The sequence below is a fragment of the Rhododendron vialii genome, chromosome 11a, assembly GCF_030253575.1.
Source record: "Rhododendron vialii isolate Sample 1 chromosome 11a, ASM3025357v1".
Lineage (NCBI taxonomy): Eukaryota > Viridiplantae > Streptophyta > Magnoliopsida > Ericales > Ericaceae > Rhododendron > Rhododendron vialii.
In genome coordinates, this window is record NC_080567.1 from 37,293,088 (window position 1) to 37,315,840 (window position 22,753).

At 38.3% G+C, this 22,753-nt stretch overlaps 3 protein-coding genes across 3 annotated transcripts; 1 reads left to right on the top strand and 2 right to left on the bottom strand.

The window, feature by feature from the left end:
• Nucleotides 1-404: 404 nt before the first annotated feature.
• LOC131307964 (beta-galactosidase 3-like) lies at nucleotides 405-6,248 on the top strand. The gene is made up of 18 exons (XM_058334744.1): nucleotides 405-655; nucleotides 771-866; nucleotides 984-1,096; nucleotides 1,197-1,263; nucleotides 1,399-1,491; nucleotides 1,774-1,917; nucleotides 2,091-2,179; nucleotides 2,260-2,365; nucleotides 2,749-2,833; nucleotides 2,926-3,044; nucleotides 3,475-3,639; nucleotides 3,868-4,046; nucleotides 4,140-4,249; nucleotides 4,396-4,505; nucleotides 4,780-4,890; nucleotides 5,007-5,120; nucleotides 5,483-5,685; nucleotides 5,779-6,248. The coding sequence occupies exons 1-18, from the start codon at nucleotides 485-487 to the stop codon at nucleotides 5,894-5,896; spliced, it is 2,193 nt and encodes a 730-aa protein (XP_058190727.1). The 5' UTR covers nucleotides 405-484; the 3' UTR covers nucleotides 5,897-6,248.
• LOC131307966 (purple acid phosphatase 2-like) lies at nucleotides 5,972-9,792 on the bottom strand. The gene is made up of 8 exons (XM_058334746.1): nucleotides 9,236-9,792; nucleotides 8,496-8,696; nucleotides 8,270-8,381; nucleotides 7,830-8,059; nucleotides 7,272-7,410; nucleotides 6,808-7,028; nucleotides 6,442-6,563; nucleotides 5,972-6,343 (listed from the first exon to the last, which is right to left on the bottom strand). Exons 1-8 carry the CDS (start codon nucleotides 9,419-9,421, stop codon nucleotides 6,145-6,147), a joined length of 1,410 nt encoding a protein of 469 aa, XP_058190729.1. The 5' UTR covers nucleotides 9,422-9,792; the 3' UTR covers nucleotides 5,972-6,144.
• A 3,439-nt stretch (nucleotides 9,793-13,231) lies between these two features.
• LOC131307967 (purple acid phosphatase-like) lies at nucleotides 13,232-16,950 on the bottom strand. Its single transcript, XM_058334747.1, has 8 exons — nucleotides 16,320-16,950; nucleotides 15,674-15,874; nucleotides 15,463-15,574; nucleotides 15,123-15,352; nucleotides 14,534-14,672; nucleotides 14,186-14,406; nucleotides 13,816-13,937; nucleotides 13,232-13,720 (listed from the first exon to the last, which is right to left on the bottom strand). The coding sequence occupies exons 1-8, from the start codon at nucleotides 16,500-16,502 to the stop codon at nucleotides 13,522-13,524; spliced, it is 1,407 nt and encodes a 468-aa protein (XP_058190730.1). The 5' UTR covers nucleotides 16,503-16,950; the 3' UTR covers nucleotides 13,232-13,521.
• Between the last annotated feature and the right edge of the window lie 5,803 nt (nucleotides 16,951-22,753).

A 22,753-nucleotide genomic window follows, 5' to 3' on the forward strand; every position in this document is an offset into this window, starting at 1 on the left:
TTTAAACCTCAGCTGTAGAAGTTGACTAAACGCCTCATAAAGTAAACCTTTTAACATGTATTCCTATCTGGCCAAACACGACTTTAATATTAATTAACCAAAAAAAAAAAAAACACGGTCTTAATATTTGGAAGGGGTTGTAGTGTGGTAGCCAAACTACACCGTGTAGTACAGTCGATCTGATCGTCTATCTTGATATGAACGACTCGGATTTAATTCGAACTCCTACAAATCTGAGCCGTTCATTGTTCAGAATTAAATTCGAGCCATTCATTGCCGAGATAAACGGCCCGATCGACCGCACTACAGGATGTGGCACAGGTGGCTTCCCACCCTCTGCAGTTCTCTTTATGCATTTTGAGTTGGTGTCACTGTCAGTGCACTGTTCTTTATTACCACCTTCAATTCAGTGCTCTGTTCTTTATTACCACCTTGAATCGCTTTCCCTCCGCGGGAGAAATTTACTCTCTCTCTCTCTCTAGAGATGGAAGCTAACTCTGCTTCCAAATGGTGTTTTTTTCTCTCCTTGTTTTTGATTTGGGGAGTTCAATTAACACAATGCAATGTTACTTACGATAGGAAAGCTCTAATTATCAATGGGCATAAGAGAATTCTCTTCTCCGGCTCCATACATTACCCAAGAAGCACCCCTCAGGTCAGAAAAAATTTCCTTCACTTTCCCCAGAAAATGTAGGCTCCATTTGGAAAATTTTCTCGGCAAATTGTGTTAGTAATAAATCAAAATTTTTTTTTCTTGGTGTATTATTCAGATGTGGAAAGGTCTTATACAGAAGGCCAAAGATGGAGGCTTGGATGTTATTGACACATATGTGTTTTGGAATCTTCATGAACCTTCATCTGGCAATGTACTTAGTTTTTTTCTTTCTTACTTCATTTTCCTCTCTTCTTTTTCCCCCCTCTGTTTTCTTGTAGTTTGCAATTGGTGATTTTCTAATTTATTCTTTTTGTTTGTGGGTTTTTAGTATAATTTTGAGGGAAGGTATGATTTGGTTGGATTCATAAAGATGGTCCAGAAAGCAGGGCTATATGTGCATCTGCGAATTGGGCCTTATATTTGTGCAGAATGGAATTTTGGGTGATTACTTCTCTGTTTTTATATTTGATGGGTTTTTTTAGCTCATTTTTTTTTCATCCCAATGATTTATTTCTTTCTTATTTTTCTGTTTTGCTTTTAGTGGTTTTCCTGTTTGGTTGCACTATGTTCCTGGCATCAGTTTCAGAACAGATAATAAACCCTTCAAGGTCTCTCTCTCTCTCTCTCTCTCTCTCTCTCTCTCTCTCTCTCTCTCTCTCTCTCCACACTAACATTCACTAATCAGTAGTCAAATTTCTGTGGATTTTTCCCATTACCTTGACTTCCTCTATTAAGTTTTGCAGATAGCAATGCGGAGGTTTACCGAAAAAATTGTCCAAATGATGAAGGATGAGAAGTTGTTTGAGTCTCAAGGTGGTCCCATCATCCTCTCTCAGGTCTGCCTTACCCTTGAATGTGTATCCTTTTCTGATCTAAAAATAAGGCAAAAAACAAGAAAAATATGATTGTATTAATGAGAAAAAGGTCATGTCCGCTTGAAAGGACTAATAATGAGACAACTAGCAACGGCACATTTCCACTGTTTTGTATGGTTGCTTGTCCAACGGATATGTAAACCCTCCACTAGTTGTCACGTTCAGATAACGTGAGCTTACATATTTGTAGGGCCTGTGAAAAATAGTTGTTTCACATGTCGATACGTGTATATTTCTGGTCAGATTGAGAATGAGTACGGGGCAATAAGCAAGTTATTCGGCAATGCTAGTCTTGCATACATGAGATGGGCGGCGAAAATGGCAGTTGAATTGCGTACAGGAGTCCCGTGGGTTATGTGCAAGCAAGATGATGCTCCGGATCCAGTGGTAACCAATCTCATTGCATTTGTCAACTGAAAATTTTCGTTTTCTTGAAAATTGGTATTATTCGCTTCACTGTCCACTTTTGGAATTTCTGAGCAATTAGTCTAGTATTTAAGTCTTTCGCATTAGCAGCAGCCAATATGTAATTCGAGTTACTTGCCAAAACTTTGTAACAGATTAATACGTGCAATAATTTTTACTGCGATGATTTCTCTCCAAACAAACCTTACAAACCCACTATGTGGACCGAGGCTTGGACTGGCTGGTATGTTGAAAAGCTAATGTCTCCCTTAAACCTACTCCGTTTAGATTGCATATTTACTTGCTATCTGGTCAATTTATAAGGTTTACGGAATTTGGTGGCCCAATTCCGCGGCGATCAGTTGAAGATTTAGCGTTTGCAGTTGCCCGCTTCATTCAAAAGGGAGGCTCATTCGTGAATTACTACATGGTCAGTGTCAATCCCATGTTATTATGTTGTTGTGAATTTGTCAATTTGGGTAATGAGAAAAAGCAAAGAAAGGAGTTAAAAGGGCCTAAATTTCTTTATTTGCTAAGAAAAAACATACCAGGAAATGAAGCTTGAAATCTGATTCAGCATATAGATTAAGATAATTGTTCAAGTTTTATTAAGCAATAGAAGCTTGAAATTGTGATCTTGTCAGCTATTTTTTGTGGTGTTGTTGTTTTATATGTTTATTATTCAAAAAATTGAGAGGCTGAGTGGTGGGTTGAGTTTTCTCGAGTAGCAGTTGTAGAAGAGTCTTATTTGCTCTTTGAAGCTCTCTCTATGCATTTCATTTCTTTTTGTACGGATCTTGTTGCTTTCGACAGTATCAAGGAGGGACCAACTTTGGAAGAACAACAGGCCCTTTCATCACTACCAGCTATGACTATGATGCTCCTATTGATGAATATGGTGAGAAAAGCTTAACACTTTTTTTTTCCCCATTCTTGAATGTGTTTTTTTTTTTGTCTGTAGCTAATTGCTTGATTGTTCGAAATGGATAGGCTTGATTAGGCAACCTAAGTATGGCCATCTGAAGGAGCTGCATAGAGCTATTAAGCTATGCGAGCGAGCTTTAGTTTCTGCTGATCCTACCGTTACTAGGTTAGGAAGTCATGAACAGGTTTGTCACCTTCTTCAATTTCAAGGATGCTTAACTAAGCAACTTAGAGTGAGAATGTGTTCTAATGAGGTGTTCGGATCATGGATTTTTGGAGGAAAAGATAAGAAGCTAATGAAGTTGAATGTATTCTTTTCAGTTCCCTTGGTAAATCCCTCCACTAAAACATGATGCAAACTCACCAAAGCAACTATATGGCTAACATATTCTGGGGCAGATAATCGAAGAGGGAGGCATGCTACAATGTTCCCATTTTTGCAAATCAGCAGGCTTTTGAACCTTTTTTTTTGGATAATTCTGGTGGCATACTAGAATATACTCTATTTCTTGAAGTTTCTTTGAAGCTCACCCTATTATCTATCTTGTATTCCGTGATTAGATGATTCATGTTGCTTTTTTGTGACCAAATTGACCGGATATGAACATCTTTCAGGCACATGTATTTTCTTCCGAGTCAGGAGACTGTGTGGCTTTTCTTTCCAACTACCATATACAGAGAGATGCGAGGGTTAGATTTAATAACATGCTCTATGACCTCCCTCCTTGGTCCATCAGCATTCTTCGGGATTGCAAAAATGTTGTCTTTAACACTGCCAAGGTAATTAGAAAACGATACAAACTGCAGGTTTATGATCTTATATTATGCCTTTCTTATATTGCCTTAAATCACTTGGAGCATGCTCTCTTCACCCACCTTAAGTACATCACGTGTTCACCACATCAATGGACTATCCTTTTCTTAAGCAGTTTGGAAGAACACTATTTAGGATTTTCTAGGATAAACATATATACCGAATTTTTACGAGTATGTGATGGTCCTTCACAGGTTGGAGTTCAAACATCCAAGACGCAGATGTTGCCAACCAATGCTAAGCTTCTCTCTTGGGAAACATTCAGTGAAGATTTGTCTTCTGCTAATGATGATACAAACATTACAACAGTCGGTTTATTGGAGCAACTAAATGTTACCAGAGATATCAGTGACTACCTCTGGTACTCGACTAGGTGAGAGAATGAACGGAACTTAAAGTATTGCATTTTAGAAGTTTTTGATAACTTGTATTGGTGTTAAATTTTCTGATAAGATAAACAATCCAGTGTTGATATTCGTCCATCTGCATCATTTCTTCGTCGAGGCCAGCCTATCACACTCACTGTGCAGTCAGCTGGTGATGCATTGCACGTGTTTGTAAATGGACAACTATCTGGTAAATTGTTGAATTATGTATCTTTAAATTAGCACTAAACTACTTCCAGCTAGTGCTCACAATCACGTACATTTGCAAGAAGAGATAAGACTTTTGTTTTGTTTTTCGTTCTCTTGAGAGATCATTCTGTTATGCTTGAACTATAGGGTCTGCTTTTGGATCTAGGGAGTACAGACGATTTACTTTTACAGGAGAAGTCAATCTGCAAGCTGGACCAAACATAATTTCCCTTCTCAGTGTAGCTGTTGGATTGTCGGTTAGTTTGACAGAACTAAGTATTTGAATGAATTTTTATTTTATAGAAATGCACAAATTCGATACGACAAGCCTACATATGCTTCATTTAAGCATGGGAAACACCCACAATAGTTTCAATAATATTCATCGCATTATTCACTGTCTATTAAGTATTTCTCAAAGAGATGTTTTGCTTTCAATTACCATTTGAACTGATGACAGAAGTCGTTGCTGTCTTTTATTTATTTTGTTACTTTACATGAAATTTACCATGAATTTTTTTGTTGTTAAAGAACAATGGGCCTCGTTTTGAGACATGGAACTTAGGAGTACTAGGACCAGTTGTTCTACATGGTCCACACAAGGGAAAGAGGGACTTATCCAGGCAGAAATGGTCATACAAGGTCAATGAATCCTATTCATTTACTTATCAGAAAAAAATCCTATTCACTTGTGTATAATTTTATGAGATTTTCTTCTTCTTTAGAAATTTCACTTTGTTAGCGCTTTGATTCCTTAGGTTGGGCTCAAAGGAGAAAGGATGAATCTAGTTTCTCCAATTGGAGTTTCACCGGTTGGCTGGATGCCCAAATCCTTATTTGCAAGAAGTCCACGACCCCTTACATGGTATAAGGTATCGAAAAAATGGAATGCCTCTCATAGTTTACATATACCAAAAGTTAGGATGGTATCGAATGGAAGGGGTAATTACTTCGGCGACCATACTCCATACTCCAGAAATTCTGTTTTTGAACCTTAAGGGTAAAGGTAGTTAGTGTCTAGTCAAGTGCTAAACTAAAGACCATTGACTCTGACAGCATGATGAGGCGCATCAGATCAAATTGAACAAAAGTGAGATAACCTGAGAGGAAAATGAACTTTTCATTTCCTGCTGGGGACTTTATCTCAGATTTTTTCTAATCTGAATCATAGGATTCAGATTCTGATTGAAAGGAAACTAAGCAATATTACTTTGGTTACCCGTTATTATTGCAGGCTTATTTCAATGCACCGGATGGAGATGAGCCATTGGCTCTAGACATGGTCAGCATGGGTAAAGGTCAAGTATGGATAAACGGGCAGAACATTGGGAGATATTGGACTCTCCATGCTAATGGCAATTGCACGCAGTGTAGCTATTCCGGACATTATAAACCTACAAAGTGTGAACTTGGTTGTGGGCAACCAACTCAAAGATGGTAAAACTTGAAGAGCATCTTTTTGTTTCTGTTTTCTTTACTAAACCGGTTAGATGGCGCATTGCTAATTTCATGAAATTTTTGGGTGCGAAGGTACCATGTTCCTCGGTCATGGTTGAAGCCAACTCATAATCAACTGGTTGTTTTTGAAGAACTGCTTGGAGATGTATCAAGGATTTCGCTTGTGAAAAGATCATTCACTAATTCCTAGGGGATGAAAGATGAATACACATTGTCATTGTATGCTCTATTTGCAAATATTGGGAAATCAAATCTAAATCAGATATAAGTTATGAAGGCAAATGCAAAATTTTATAGCAAGCTTCTCAATCACAATGCTTGTAGTTGAATAGAAAATTTAATGCAGAGTACACCAAAAATAAATAAGCAGTACCACGCCATCTGTGATTTCGTGTTCTCATCTTTCTATTTTTACGATAGACTTGATAGTTGATATGATCATCTTTTGACGCTTGTAGAATCATCAACTGGATGCCAATACCGGTTAAAAAACCACAACGAATCAGCTTCCACAGCATACCCATCTTGATTACGGTGCCAACTATAATAAGCATGCGTTCGGTTCTTAATATCGAAAATGGCATGACCAAAACTGGCCTCCCGAAAAGCTGAGTACTTTGGCTGTGGATCTGTCATTCTGCACAAAAAATAAGACTTCGTTTCTTGCGCCGAAAAAGTGGGGGAAGTCATCAAAGAATACGGATTCCAAAGCATAACGAATTATACAAATCTTACTCGGTTGCCAAGCCTTCAATATTTCCACCATCACCAATGGTTATGTATACAGGGGCAGATTGGTCTCTTACTGGAGCACAGATGCCATTCACAATGTTGTACGCAACATTGGATACACGTTCCTGTGATTTAGTCATGTGAATTCATCAAAAACAGAAATAGGAAATGTTTCCACAGATGGGGATGCCTAATACATGCATCCTTTCTTCAAAATTCAAGCGGGTGATTGAAATTTTGAAGTTTCTTTTGATTGTCAGGTCAGCAAAAAATACAAATTTTGAAATTTAATTTCGTGTAATTCCATCTCAACTTTGCCTACATCATAATTGCAGAAAGATAATATCTTATCTGATTAAGTGCTCTTACCGATCGCTCATAGGCGTGAACATGGCCAGCAAATACAACATCCACTTTGTACTGTACAAACCATGGCTCATACATCACTCTCATTGTTTCACCTTCCATGTAATGGTATTTATAACTATTATACCATGGGGAATGCATAAGAACAATCAACCATGGTGTCTCCTTCCTGTTTACTTTTGGTAGCTCTGCCTCAAGCCATTGGTATTGAGGAGTATATTTGCCTAACATCAACCAAAGACAAAATGGTGAACATAAGAAGAAAAATCATTTCCCATAGAATACGTATGCAGAAATAGAACTAACCACAGAATGAGCCACACGGTGCAATGTTGATACAATTAAGTATGCATGCAGCCCATGCTCATTTTCAGTACAGCTGTTTTATTTGGCTGCGAGTCTTTTGTGCATAGTTTGGGATACAAATGTCCGGAAATGAAGTAGTGAAAATGGATCAACATCCTTACCGTATGCTGAATAGGAAGACAAGACAATGATGTATGCCGAAGCTCTCTTGATTGAGTACCAAAAGGGAGCAGTACTATCCGATGCTTTATAGGGAACATAATAACGGTGAGTATAAGGCTTAAAGGGTTCTGTTTCGCCCTACAAAAAGGACACAATTTGGTCACATTACATCTTATTGAACACCTCTTTAAAGCTATAGCAAACTTATGAACAAGACTTGGAGTATAAGACTTGGAGTATACGAGCATCTTATCGTGCAGAATACATTCAAATGTTATGATTTTTAGAATTTTTTTTTTCTCAATCAGCAGTTACAAAAGTGTCTGCAGCAATCTACATAATCGATCACACAAAGAAAGTATATTGCATCAGAGAAGTTAAGATATACTCCGTATTTATCAAGAAACATGGCGAGATAACTTTTCTGAAGTCATATTCAAACTTTGGGGCAATACAAATCCCATTTTTGGAAAAAGTAGATCGTGCAATTTCAATTTGGGCAAAAAAGAGATTAGTTGCTCCTGACCTGAACAAAGAAAACCATGTATAATGCTTACAATTTCAGGGGCAAAATCAAGCTCATGATTTCCCGCGGTCCAGATCCAAGGTTGATAGGCGGTAATTCTCTCAACAAACCTTGCCCAAGTATCCCATCTTGTATTATCATGATTTGGGTAGTTATCTGCATAAGAGAGGTCTCCCACAAAGAGCACTGTTTTTCCCTTTGATGGGTTTAATGCATAGTGAGTAAGCGTCTTGTTCGAATCATAGCTTTGACCAAGATCCCCTACAAAAGGTGCACAAGAGACTAAATGAAGAAGAAATGCAAAACAAAACACAAACAAAGGCCCAGAGATCCACCAGTGGTAAGTTAGCAACACCAATAACAGCCGCGGGCATGTATAGAGCTGGTTAAAAGAAGTTGGAAAGAAAATGTAGACTCCGAGAGAAATTGTGTTACTTGTAATAATTAAAAATGCACATGTTAAGGAGTTACCTATAAGACCAAACGTATACGGGACATCCGGACCAACCTCAGGGGGAGTTGTAAACCAGAAAGTTCTTGTTGTTTGTCCAGTCCCAACTTGATAGTAATATTTTGTGTTGAACTGCGCGCCAACAAATCGAGAAACTGAATCAGTTTTTATACTTGTACCGCTGTTCAACGACAAACTATAATCTAATATAGCCAACAAATATAGAGCATAAAGTAGAGAGGGGACCTTCAAATTTGTAATGGTGCAGTGATGAATGTAACCAGAGGTATAATTGTAGAATTTGTAGGTGACAACAATGCCCTTGGCCTTGTTCTTGAGCTTGCTATTCTCACTCCAGTAAAGGACTGTACTTGAACCAGGTTCATCCATGGTGACCCATGACACTATCATCCCCTTCCCCACATGATCTCCTTGTGTTATATGTACCTTAATTACAGATTACCCATAAGTCAGAACACACTATAGAATAGCCCAAATTAAATGAGTAAATAAAAAGAGTTTTCTCCATATAAAAGCAAATTTTCTAGGGAAAAGCATCAAAATTGTATGGAAGGTAGGGGTGGGTTTTACCAAAAAAGGATTAAAATATGGGATTTAATTAAAAAATTCCAAAAGAGAAAGATGAGAAACAGTTCTCTCCCCAAAACACATTTTAATTCAAAGAACCACCAAAAGGGATCATAAAAGCTTACAGAAACACTTCAAGTAGTAAAACATTTACTTGAAAATTGTGAAAGACAGTGGTGAAAGGAACATTGAACCGCAGAGAAGAAGAAAAGGGAAACACCAGCACGGTGGTTAAGGCTGGAGGTTCAGTCCGGACGGAGTTTTGCTCTCGCTTTAATTGGGCTTCTGCTAGTGGACGGCCGAATTGGTCTCCGAAATTAGTTGAGATGCGTGCATACCGACTCGGACGCTTTGAGCTATCAAAGAAAAGAAAGAGAAAGGAAAAGGGAAACACAAACCTGTTGGGGCGCATTGTAACCAGCAGGCGCGCGGAAGACATCACTGTGAAGGGGCATATCCACAGTTTTCTCGACAGGCCTCACGAAAGCACTAGTGGTTCCTCCATTACAGAAGAGTGCTACTGCATTCAGAAACAAACCCAATATTGCAAGGCCAGAACACCCAGAAACCCCTAGAAAACCCATGTGTGTCCTGTTGAAACCCAATCTCCTCCACCATTCATTCACAGAATTCCCTATATATACACATTTATAGCATACAGAGACTTTTTTTTATAACTCAAGGCGTTCAAGCCAACTTACTATTTCCATCATCCACTTGCGAGAGTTTTAATAGCATAGTGTGATTTTACTCTCATCAGAATATAATTGCGTCCGAAGTTGTTTGATGCATATGAATTTATGTGCATTGAACGACTTGAGACATAATTGTGTCGTAAAATTGTTTACATAGACACATACATTCAAGCTTCAACGGGTTATAGTCGTGATCAGGACGGGGTGTCTGCAGCTTTTTAGCAGTTGCAGGGTCAGAGAAACTAAAGAGACGTACGTGGATTTTTTTTTCATTTACTTAAAAAGTTAAAAGTTTGACTTGTGAAGTCATAATTATCCACGAGGGAGAGGTGCAGATTTTTATTTTTATTTTTATAATCAAGAAAGGTGCAGATAATTACAAGAAAAAATGTTTAGCGTATGGTTCCGGGACTGTTTGGGAAAATAGAAAGAAAAAAAAGGGGACAATTTGAGACTTTGAGTCCAGTTCTATAGGCCTACCACCAAGCTTATATAGTCCCCGCTTAATTAATAAAAATCAACTTAATATTATAAGCATATTCGCAAGATTACCTTTCCCTGCTTTAGATGTGGACGAATCTTTATTTTTTTTTTCTGATCCGCAATGTGGACGAATCTATGGTAGGCCGAAAAAAGTGGGAAAGTGCGAAAAGTTTGAAAAAGTGAAAGAGCCCAATATCATGCCTCAATCGTGAGAGATTCTTCAAATTATTGGGGCATCACCTGTCTGGGGATGCTGCCAAGCAGAACCCTGTAAAGCGAGTGCATAACGATTGATTCGGCTTTTTATCTTGGCAATCAATAACTTAGCTCTTAACTGAGTAATCAACAATTTAAATTTATATGTGCTCAGATTCAATCCGAGCCATCCGTGTTGAGATGAACAGCTGAATCGATCGTTCAGCACCGCTTTGTAGGGCAGCAAGCAGCATCCCCTGTCCTACGGGTTTTTAGCCTATAATCCTTTTTCACTAAACGTGGTGTGACTCCACTCCACTTGTAAGATAAGTCTTGAGATATTCTTTATTCCACTTTACTTCACTTGATAATATATTTTTCACGCAATATTTCTGATTATTGAACATAACCTATTGTTGAACTCTCGAATCTTTTTTCTATTTTGACTTTTTCTTGCTAAGAGCATATCCAGTCAATTTTTAAATCTTCATTTTAAAGAATCTCTCCTCCAAACTATGCTTCATTTGAGTTTTTCAAAATGGAGTTCTTCAATTATGAGAATAATTCAAAAAATGAACTTCATTTTGTTTTCCCACTTTAAAATGCTACTATATTTTTATCCTAAAATGTGTTCACAATACCTTTTAAATGAGACCAATAACCAATATATATAACAACTTATTTAAATATAAATACTAGAGGGAACGTTGAAGTTTGGAGAGGAATGGATAAATTTTGAACAATGAAGAATGATGATTGGAGTTCACGTAAATAGTTGTATTATGCAAAACTTAAAACTATTTTGATTCTTACAAATAAAGAATTTTGTTAGAAATGCTCTAAGGTAAACGAGATTAGCGGGGTAAGAAGTGAAGAGAGATAGAGGAATGAGAGTAATAATTGGAGAGCAAACTTATTGAAAATCAAGCTGATAGGTTAGGGGTGGTTCTGAAAACCTAAAGCAAACAAAGCCATCCTCATTGCATCTCAGCCAATGGTTTCGTTTTGATTTTGAATGGTCTAATTTCATTTTAAAGTTCAAACCGTGTTTTTATCCACGGGAAAAAAAACCTGGAACATCTTTTGGGGGCAGAATTAAAAGTGTATTCCACAATCTCGAATCTCGAGAGCCCGAGGCTCGATTGAAGCAAATTGGGAGACCTTGTAGTGCAGCCGTGCAGAAGTGCCTGCACTACTGGGTCCAGGGTAGCGTTTGATCACGTTGCAACCATCACTTAAAAAAGTGTGTTTGGCAAAGTCATGAGGTAATAAGAGCCTTTGAATGTGAAAAAACAAGCACTTGGATTGGACCAGAATATATGACTATTTGCAGCCAATGCATGGGTGGACCAGAGACACCAAACTCTCTCAACCATAATTAATGGTCATTTCATTTGGGGGTCCTACTTTGACATTCTTTGGCTTCTTGCCAAAATTTTCTAACCCGTTCGGACAAATAAGCCATAGTGGCTTATTTTTTGTCCTTATTCAAATTTTTTTCGTATCACTTGGCTTATTGTCATTTTTTTGGGGATTATTGCATCCTTACGATAAGAGGAATCTAAAAAGTAAAAAAATTTGACCGAAATTCAATTTTTTTTGAATAAAGACGAAAAAATTGACTTATTGATTTACTTTCGTCTTTATTAAAAAAAAATTGGATTTCGGTCAAAATTTTTTACTTTTTAGATTCCTCTTGTCGTGAGGATGCAATAATCTCCAAAAAAATGACAATAAGCCAAGTGATACGAAAAAAATTTGAATAAGGACAAAAAATAAGCCACTTTGGCTTATTTGTCCTTGCTCGTTCGGACAAATAAGCCATAGTGGCTTATTTTTTGTCCTTATTCAAATTTTTTTCGCATCACTTGGCTTATTGTCATTTTTTTTGGGATTATTGCATCCTCACGACAAGAGGAATCTAAAAAGTTAAAAATTTTGACCGAAATCCAATTTTTTTTTAATAAAGACGAAAAAATTGGCTTATTGATTTTTTTTTTTGGCTTTATTAAAAAAAAATTGGATTTCGGTCCAAATTTTTTACTTTTTAGATTCCTCTCGACGTGAGGATGCAATAATCTCCAAAAAAATGACAATAAACCAAGTAATACGAAAAAAATTTGAATAAGGACAAAAAATAAGCCAAAATGGCTTATTTGTCCGAACACCCAAGCTCTGCTCTTACCTCTCAAACTACAGTACTATTTTTTTTTTCCCACAGGTGCTACAGGTACAGCAAGAACTGTGCAAACACCATGTACAACACCCTTTTGGACTTGTCTCGGGTTTCAAAAAATGATCAGAGCTGCTCATTTTGTTTAAAATAATTTTTTTAGAGTTTCTGTAAAAAACTCAGCTCTATCCAATATCGGTAAGGAAGTTTACAAAACGTCATTTTTTGCTTCATAATTTAGCCTATATTCTGAAGCAAAAAATGATATTTTGTAAACACACTTACAGATATCTGGTGGAGCTGATTTTTTACAAGAATGCTAAACAAATTATATGGAACAAAATGAGCGACTCCGATCATCTTTTTGGAACCCAAAATGGGTCCAAAAGGGTGTTGTACGCCGTTTTTGTACAGATCTTGCTGTAATTGTATACTTCCCGTTTTTTTCCCTCCCTCTTTGTTTTTTTTTTTTTTTTCCCTTTTCTAACGAATTTTTAAAAAAAAAAAAAACGATAATGTAAATGAAGGGAGAAAAAAAGTGTTTTTAGTTGCAATTGTGCCGCAAATTCAACCACGAATATGATTCATCAGAGTATTTTTTTTAAACGCATCGAAGGGTATCTATGCAAGGGTATTTGGGAGTTGTAGGCTTTCAAATGACAATTATAAGACGTAGGTGACTCATTGCCATTCTATTTAAGTCATTTCTTTTTTTGTGTGATTAATAATGCATTGATCACTCTCTCTCATTTTACTAACAATTTGCTTATCGTCTTTCATGCCCTCGGATTGGGCCTCGAGGATTAGTCGAGGAGGGTGTAAACTAGGCCGGATACCTAAATTATTACAAAAATCTTCCATGCCCTTGGGAATTAATTCACAAATCCAAGATCAAGTGTGCAAAAAACAAGATGTTTAATATTAACAGGAGGAAATTACTTGTATACATGTTGAAGGAAGTGCACATCATGTGCCAATGTAAAAGAGCTCAATTATTGAAACTTTGAAGAAAAAATCACCAGAAATTCCAACTTATTACTCACAAGACTTCCAGAGACCAAAACCACCTTCTGCTCTTTCGGTTTTCCTTTTCCTTTGTTTTCAAACCTGTATGGGGAGAGCAAGAAAGAATATGGCATCAGGATTGGGCTTTGGTGGAATCGTCAACCGGGTACCAGTACCGGTTGAAAAACCATTGAGAATCAGCTTCCACGGCGTAACCATCTTGATTACGGTGCCAACCAAAGTAAGCATGAGTTCGGTTCTTAATCTCAAAAACGCCGTGACCAAAACTGGCTTCGCGAAATGCAGAGTAACTTGGCTGTGGCTCTGTAAAGCTGCATAAACACAGTGACACAAGAACGTTAATTATTTTCGGGTAGACCTAAACATTGTAAGCGGCAATCATAGAAGCTTGTGTCTTAAATCTTACATGGTTGCCAACCCCTCAATGTTTCCTCCATCACCGATGGTTATGTATACAGGAGCGGATGTGTTTTTCACAGGAGTGCAAAGGCCATTTGTAATATTGTAAGCAATGTTCGAGTATCGTTCCTGTCATACATTTATATGCATTACAAGTTAAATTGCGGGAAAGGATTAACTGTAACTTTGTGCAGAAAACTAAGTTGTAACTTGACACTCTAGACATAATTCTTACGTAAGGAGAAGTTCCAAAGTTTTAAATTTCAAGTTAATTAACTAGAATTTCATGATTTGACATTCATGCGTTTTTGCTTCTGCTGTAAAATTTTCCTCCACATGGAAAATATCTCCGAGTCCTGGGGCAATAGTGGACTTACAGATCGTTCATAAGAATGAACATGACCAGCAAACACAACATCAACTTTGTACTGTACAAACCACGACTCGAACTGCACTCTCATGGTTTCGCCTTCCATATAGTGATAACTGTTGCTATTATACCATGGCGCATGCATAAGAACAATCAACCACGGTGTCTCACTCCTGTTGACCTTTGGAAGCTCTGCTTGCAGCCATAAATATTGGGGCGTATACTTACCTGAAACAGATCGATAAGTAGAGGTTACCTTTATCCGTTAGAATTTATATGGAACACGCGCAGGAAATGAATTTTGCTAGAAGTTGGATTTGAATTCGAAACGAAATAAAAGAATCATGCTTCTTACCATAAGCTGAATAGGAAGATAAAACAATGATATGTGCCGAAGCTCTCTTGATTGAGTACCAAAAAGAAGAGGTACTATTGGCGGCCCTATAAGGGGTATGGTACCGATGACTAAATGGCTTAAATGTTTCTGTTACACCCTGCAGAAAAATCACCACTCCCATGTTAGAATTCCACTTCTTCCAGTAACAGTGATAGTCCAGTAACAGGTTAGAACTAGATTCATATATCAAGTAAGATCAAAATGCCGGTTGAGGCAGTAGATGAAACGCATAATGATAGCACCAAAGCCATCATTTTCCACTAGAAGCAAGTTTAGCAGTTTAAGTTTCAAAACTCAATGTATAGCGTAAAATTATGATTAGTTTCCAAATACTAGAAAATAAGAAAATAGACAAGGAGTGTTCGGTAAAATAAAAAGCATCTCCCTCCAGAAGAGCTAGAATTCACTTCAGTAAAGAAAGTCGATAGAGGGAAAATTTAAGTTCAGATATCTGATGAACTCAATTGGACATAGTGAAATGAAAAAACAAAATAAGTTCATTGTTGAACCACAGGAGGAGGTGAAAGGGCAAATAAAGGGTGCTTACAAGTTCTGGGGCAAAGTCAATCTCATGATTCCCGGTAGTCCAGATCCAAGGTTGATAAGCAACACTTCTTTCGGTGAATCTTCCCCATGTATCCCATCTTACATTGTCATGAAATGGATAGTCATCTGCGTAAGATAGGTCTCCTACAAACAACAATGTTTCACCCTTTGCCGGGTTCAACTGGTAATGGGTAAGTGTCTTGTTTGAATCAAAAGTCTGACCTAAATCTCCTGCACAAAATGTTGGCAAACCAAAAAATTAACTTATCCGCAAACAACAATTAGACCAACACAAAATTCTAGAATTTTCCATAAAAATAATCTGCCAGAGGATAGTTTACCTATGAGACCAAAAATATATGGCACATCTGGACCGGGTTTAGGAGGGGTTGTAAACCAAAACATCCTTGTTGTGTGGTCAATCCCAACCTCATAGTAGTATTTTGTGCTGAACTGCACACAAATTCCAACCGTTAGAGACTAAGACAAACTCACATGGAGCAGAAGACAAAACGGTGGATATATGAACAATGAAATAGTATTGAAACTCGCCTGCAGGTCTCTAACGGTGCAATGATGGATGTAACCGGAAGTATAGTTGTAGAATTTATAGGTGACAACTCTGCCCACGGCCTTGCACTTTTCCGTGTTTCTATCAGTCCAGTAGAGCACTTCACTGGAGCCAGGTTCAGCCTCAGTTACCCACGATACAATCACTGCCCTCCCCTCATGGTCTCCTTGTGTTATATGAACCTGAGACAAATAACCCACATTTCGTCAATTTCTCTATTTTCATTCAAAATGACATAACTGTGAAAAAAACATAAGAAACAAGTTGAGTTTGGCGTTAAAAAGATTGTATCCCCCAAGCCGTGAGTTACCCCCACTTCCTGAGATCCACTATCGCACCCAATACAAAAGTTCATAGTATAAAGGATGTTCTCATGTCAATAGTATTCCAAGCTATCCTGTGAAGATAATTCCTTCTACGTTCAAAAAACGCTTTCAATTTTTCCTACATAAAACTGATTTTGAAAACTGCAGTACTATTTTTAAGTTCCCCCGAAAGACCAACTTGCAATAAGGTATACAAGCGAGACAGGCCTGTTTGGTTTGGCGTTTTATTTGCACAGCAAATAAACCAACAAGACGCCAAACCAAACGGGCATGAAATCTGGAGGGAATGAAAAAAGCTCACCTGTTGAGGCGCATTATAGCCAGGAGGCACCTGGAAGACGTCGCTATTGAGTGGCATATCAACACTTTCCTGCACTGCCCTTCTGAAAACGCTTGTAGTTCCTCCGTTACACTTGACTGCTCCATCAAACCCGAAAACCAAAACAACAACAAGAGCAAGAAGAAAAGACCAAGAAAATCCCATTTCACCAATCTTCACCAAAAACCCAACTCAAGTCAATTCCATATCCCCAGTCCCAAGTATATATAATGGGGAGCACAAAATTGTCAACAGATTAAATTCGCATCCCTCAAAAAATGCTGGGAATCTTGTTGTCTGGGCTGTTAATGTTTTCGAAGCCATGGGATAAAGCAATCGTTCAACATTAAAATATTCAAGTTGACTCTGTGCTGTCTCGATTGCCTGAATGCAAATTGTTTGACCATTTGTGAAGCCATGATCTGGGGAACGTAAATTGTGCGTGGTCTTTAATTAACTCTAGTCTAGTCTTGGTGAGGTTATAGTAGGGTTCGTCGCTGTTCAGCTTAGAATAATTATAATCAAACTGCCAATCGAAGAGAAGGTCGCCGGCCAAATTTTTGGGGTCATTGTTGACTGCTGAATCATTGCCAACGATGTTACTTGTGATCTCGAAAGTAGAAATTGTTGGAGTTTTTCAAAATAAAAGGTTGCGGGAGGTTTTTTGTGAAAAGGTGTCGCACGTTTTCACATGGGGTATGACTTTACGTGAATAGTTATAACACCTATTAACTTAGGGTGTGACTATTAGAATGGGGTGTGATTGTTAGGAAGGGATATGATACATGGGGGTGCCTCCAAGAGGCATGACCCTTCCTAATTAATTGTTTGCATGAAAAGGTGCCTACTAAAAGGCATGATCCTTTCTCATAATTAATTGTCTTCAAAAGACATACCCTTTCTAATGTGTGTTTACAAAAGACATAACCTTTCACGTATGGGTGCCTATAAGTCTATAAATAGGCCATTGGTTAATTCATTTGACACACCAAAAAAAAAATATCCAGATACTCTCCTGCTTCTCTGTCTCGTTGTTTTCTATACTGTTATTCCGTTATTCTGCAGAAACGGAATTAACAGTCCTTGGTTCAATTGATTCTCTTAGGCTCGGTATTCTGTCTGTCCTTCGTTTGTGCGGACGCAGGCAGAAGATCATTGATCGGGCTTCGTTTTATCCTCAGAACAGATTCGCTGTAACCCGGTGCACATCAATTGGTGGGGGCGAATACTGTTTTCGGAAAGCGACGACGTAACGTGACTCGAAGCGGTTTCCATCAGTTTGTTCAAGTTTCAGAAGGCTCCAGATTTTGAAGGTTCCAATTTTTGCACCAACAATCGAAAACAGTAATTCTACCATGGCTTCAAAATCGTTGCGAGCGTTGACACAAGATTTCGTGAAATTGGACAAGTTTGATGGCGGTAACTTCAGACGTTGGCAAAAGAAGTTGCATTTTTTGCTTACGACTCTCAAAGTCGTGTATGTTCTCACCAACCCCTTTCCGGAGGAGAATGAAGATGAAACATTGGAGGAGGCTCGTGTGAGGAAGAAGTTTGAAAGTGATGACTATATTTGCAAGGGTCATATTCTGAATGCACTTTCGGATGCTTTGTTCGATGTGTATTCGGATACGGAGACTGCAAAGGAGATGTGGGATTCCTTGGAAGGGAGGTATTTGACTGAAGATGCAACAAGTAAGAAATTTCTGGTCAGTCAATTTATGAACTACAAAATGATTGATAACAAGTCTGTGATTGATCAGTTGCATGAAATTCAGCATATCTTAAATCAGTTTAAGGTTAAGAACATGAACATGGATGAATCGATCATAGTGTCGTCTGTGATTGATAAACTTCCTCCCTCCTGGAAAGAGTATAAGAAAACTCTTAAACACAAAACTGAAGATCTTACGCTGGAACAATTGGCTGTCCATCTTCGGGTGGAGGAAGAGTCAAAGCGTCAAGAAAAGGAGGAACTTGGAGATAATATCTCCAAGATCCATGTGGTTGAGGGAGGAAAGAGTACCAACAAGGGTAAAGGTAAACAGAAGCAGAAAGCCCGAAAGGGCGATGACCGTGGTGATGAACCAAAAGGGAAAAAACCAAAAGTTGTATGTTGGCGTTGCGGTCAGCCAGGGCACTTCAAGAAGGACTGCAAGTCCAACAAGAAGAATGATCCAGGGGCATCGAGTTCAAAGAATAACTTTGTGGCTGTAATATCCGAGATTAATGTTCTCGAGGATGCTGATAACTGGTGGATCGACTCAGGGGCTACAAAGCATGTGTGCAATGATAAGAGGTTCTTCACCGACTATGAATCGGTTGAAGATGGTACAGTTCTTTACATGGGTAATTCATCAACTGTTCTTATCAAAGGCAAAGGAAAAGTGGACTTAGAGTTCACTTCTGGGAAGATTCTGACTCTGACTGATGTTTACTATGTACCAGAAGTTAGGAAAAATCTTGTATCTGGAAGCCTGCTTAATAAGCATGGTTTCAAGTTAGTGTTTGAGTCAGGCAAATTTGTTCTGTCTAAGAGTGGTACTTTTGTTGGGAAAGGCTATTTGTACGAGGGCATGTTCAAGCTTAATATTAATAACACAGTTGCTATTTCTGCTTACTTGATTGACTCTCTTTCTTTATGGCATAATCGGTTGGGGCATGTTAATACTAGGAAAATGGATACTATGGTTAAATTAGATTTGATACCTAAATATGATGTTGACATGGTTGATAAATGCAAAGTGTGTTCGCTTACTAAAATAACCAGAGTTCCATTTCCTAAAATTGAAAGAACAACTACTCTGTTAGAACTTGTTCATAGTGATGTATGTGACATGCATAGCACTCCAACTAGAGGAGGTAAGGAATATTTTGTAACTTTCATAGATGACTATTCCAAATATTGCTATGTGTATCTATTGCATTCAAAAGATGAAGTTCTTGAGAAGTTTATTGCTTTTAAAACCGAAGTTGAAAATCAATGTGGAACAAAGATAAAACGTTTAAGGTCTGATAGGGGTGGTGAATACCATTTTCCCAATTACTGTGAATCAGTTGGGATCATTCATGAGAAAACTGCACCATATACTCCACAGCAAAATGGAGTTGCTGAAAGAAAGAATCGGACTTTGACTGAGATGATTAATGCTATGCTTAGCAATTCAGGATTAAGTAGTGGTATGTGGGGCGAAGCCATACTTACTGCTACTTATATTTTGAATAGGGTGCCTCTCAAAAAGTCTAATATAACTCCTTATGAGTTATGGAAAAGAAAGAAACCGAACCTAAGTTATTTCAAAACTTGGGGATGTAGAGCAATCGTTAGATTGCCGAAACCCAAAAGGAAGAAGTTGGGTGAAAAAGGAATTGAATGCATATTCATTGGTTATGCTTTACTTAGTAAAGCATATCGGTTTCTGGTTTCTGAGCCAAATGATTCAGTTGGAGTAAACACCATTATTGAATCACGTGATGCAGTATTTTATGAGAATAGGTTCGTATCTATTCCAAAGGTGCCTAATCAAGAGAATGAGCCAGACTCTGTGGAGTCTGACATAGAGGCGGAACCTACGGAACATGACGGACTTAGGAGAAGCAAAAGGGCTCGAGTTGCTAAGTCATTTGGTCCTGACTTCATAGTTTATCTAGTTGAAGGAACTAGAAAGATTGCAGATAATCATTTCATGATTTCGCTTCATGTGGAATCAGATCCCTTGACCATCGGGGAGGCTATGAAATCACAAGATTATGCTTTCTGGAAAGAAGCAATCCAGGATGAAATGGATTCTATTATGGGTAATAATACCTGGGTTCTTGCTGATTTGCCTCCGGGTTCCAAAGCCATTGGCTGCAAATGGATTTTCAAGAAGAAAATGAGGGTCGATGGTACAATCGACAAGTTCAAGGCACGGTTGGTTGCCAAGGGCTTTACGCAAAAAGAAGGTATTGATTATTTCGATACTTATGCTCCGGTGGCAAGGATCTCTACAATTAGAGTACTAATTGCGTTGACTTCCATTTATAAACTTGAGATTCACCAAATGGATGTTAAGACTGCATTCCTAAATGGTGAGTTGGATGAAGAGATTTATATGGAGCAACCGGAGGGTTTTGTTGTGCAAGGTCAAGAACACAAAGTGTGCAAACTTGTTAAGTCTCTTTACGGACTTAAACAAGCACCTAAACAGTGGCATGAAAAGTTTGATAAGGTGATTGTATCAAACGGGTTTAGGATACACCAGTCTGATAAATGTGTATATAGTAAATTTAGTGGTAATCGAGGTGTAATCATATGTTTGTACGTGGATGATATGCTTATCTTTGGGACTGATCTAGAAAGCATTCAAAGTACAAAGGATATCCTTTCATCTAGTTTTAGTATGAAGGATATGGGTGTTGCTGATGTAATTCTGGGAATCAGAATTAAGAGACAAAAAGGAAATTTAATCCTTAGTCAGTCTCATTACATTGAGAAAGTTCTAAAGAAGTTTAATCACTTTGATTGCACGCCGATTTCTACACCATTTGATCCACATGTTAAGTTGTATCCTAATACTGGTAGAGCAATTTCACAATTAGAATATTCTAGAGTGATAGGAAGCTTGATGTATGCCATGACTTGCACGAGACCAGATATTGCATACGTTGTGGGGAAACTAAGTAGGTACACACATAATCCGAGCGATGTCCATTGGCACGCAGTTAATCGGGTATTGAGGTATCTAAAGAAAACTATAGACTATGGGATGGTTTATAGTGGTTATCCTTCGGTTCTAGAAGGATATACTGATGCTAGTTGGATAGCCGAGAATGAAGATCACTTGTCAACAAGTGGATGGGTCTTCACACTTGGTGGAGGAGCAGTTTCTTGGGGATCTAAGAAACAAAGTCTCATTACAGACTCAACTATGGCAGCTGAGTTTGTAGCACTAGCAGCAGGGAGCAAAGAGGCAGAGTGGCTGAGAAGTATGTTGTGGGAGATACCCATGTGGCCAAAACCTATGCCACCTATATCTTTGCATTGTGATAGTCAGTCGACTCTATCACGGGCTTATAGCCAGGTGTATAATGGAAAGTCCAGGCATATAGGACTTCGACATAGCTATGTGAGGAACTTGATTACAGATGGGGTGATAACCATTGATTATGTAAAATCAAGTCAAAACTTAGCTGATCCTTTAACAAAAGGTCTTGCAAGGGATTTGATGTGGAGAACATCACAGGGGATGGGACTCAAGCCCATTGAAATTTAATCACTCTTGGTGGAAACTCGACTCAACGCTTGAATAACATCAAGTCTTGGGTTCAATGAGCAAAGTACACCATAAGTTGTGGTTGCAAGCATTTTCCGATTTTATCCATCCCATGGTAAATGCTTGGTACCTGTAATGTAAACATGGAGGTTAAGCTACTTAGCTTTTAATAGACTTCTAACGGTTTGTTAGGTTTCAAGTGCTGTAGTTACAGGGGCACTTTCAAAGTCTACCTATATGAGTGTGAAGGTGGTGCCGCCTTCTATGGGTTCAAGGGCTAAGACTCTAGAGCGCTCATGAAATTCAGGATAAAGACACACGGCCAAACCACGTGTCGGCAAATTTGAATACCTGAGTCAGGCAAGATGCGTGCGTGAGACATGTCCGGTTAGTCATTTAAGGATCGCTAGTTCAAAGACAAGTCTACTATGCTTTCCAACTAACTTTGATGTGTTTTCACTAGGTGAATGGTTCAAGTCGTGAGACACCTTCATTGATGCACAAGTCTTTTCAAAGGAACCAAGAAAACTTTTTCTTTATTTCGAAAATGGTGGGGGATTGTTGGAGTTTTTCAAAATAAAAGGTTGCGGGAGGTTTTTTGTGAAAAGGTGTCGCACGTTTTCACATGGGGTATGACTTTACGTGAATAGTTATAACACCTATTAACTTAGGGTGTGACTATTAGAATGGGGTGTGATTGTTAGGAAGGGATATGATACATGGGGGTGCCTCCAAGAGGCATGACCCTTCCTAATTAATTGTTTGCATGAAAAGGTGCCTACTAAAAGGCATGATCCTTTCTCATAATTAATTGTCTTCAAAAGACATACCCTTTCTAATGTGTGTTTACAAAAGACATAACCTTTCACGTATGGGTGCCTATAAGTCTATAAATAGGCCATTGGTTAATTCATTTGACACACCAAAAAAAAAATATCCAGATACTCTCCTGCTTCTCTGTCTCGTTGTTTTCTATACTGTTATTCCGTTATTCTGCAGAAACGGAATTAACAGTCCTTGGTTCAATTGATTCTCTTAGGCTCGGTATTCTGTCTGTCCTTCGTTTGTGCGGACGCAGGCAGAAGATCATTGATCGGGCTTCGTTTTATCCTCAGAACAGATTCGCTGTAACCCGGTGCACATCAATTGGTGGGGGCGAATACT

Coding starts and splice junctions, on each gene's coding strand:
- LOC131307964 (XM_058334744.1), top strand. CDS start 485: ATGGAAGCTAACTCTGCTTCCAAATGGTGTTTTTTTCTCTCCTTGTTT. Junction 656..770: donor ACCCAAGAAGCACCCCTCAG/GTCAGAAAAAAT, acceptor TGTATTATTCAG/ATGTGGAAAGGTCTTATACA. Junction 4,506..4,779: donor GTGTAGCTGTTGGATTGTCG/GTTAGTTTGACA, acceptor TTGTTGTTAAAG/AACAATGGGCCTCGTTTTGA.
- LOC131307966 (XM_058334746.1), bottom strand. CDS start 9,421: ATGGGTTTTCTAGGGGTTTCTGGGTGTTCTGGCCTTGCAATATTGGGT. Junction 7,029..7,271: donor GTCTTCCTATTCAGCATACG/GTAAGGATGTTG, acceptor GGTTGATGTTAG/GCAAATATACTCCTCAATAC. Junction 6,344..6,441: donor ATTGAAGGCTTGGCAACCGA/GTAAGATTTGTA, acceptor TTTTTTGTGCAG/AATGACAGATCCACAGCCAA.
- LOC131307967 (XM_058334747.1), bottom strand. CDS start 16,502: ATGGGATTTTCTTGGTCTTTTCTTCTTGCTCTTGTTGTTGTTTTGGTT. Junction 15,875..16,319: donor GCTATAATGCGCCTCAACAG/GTGAGCTTTTTT, acceptor TATTTGTCTCAG/GTTCATATAACACAAGGAGA. Junction 14,673..15,122: donor TTGACTTTGCCCCAGAACTT/GTAAGCACCCTT, acceptor ATTTTTCTGCAG/GGTGTAACAGAAACATTTAA.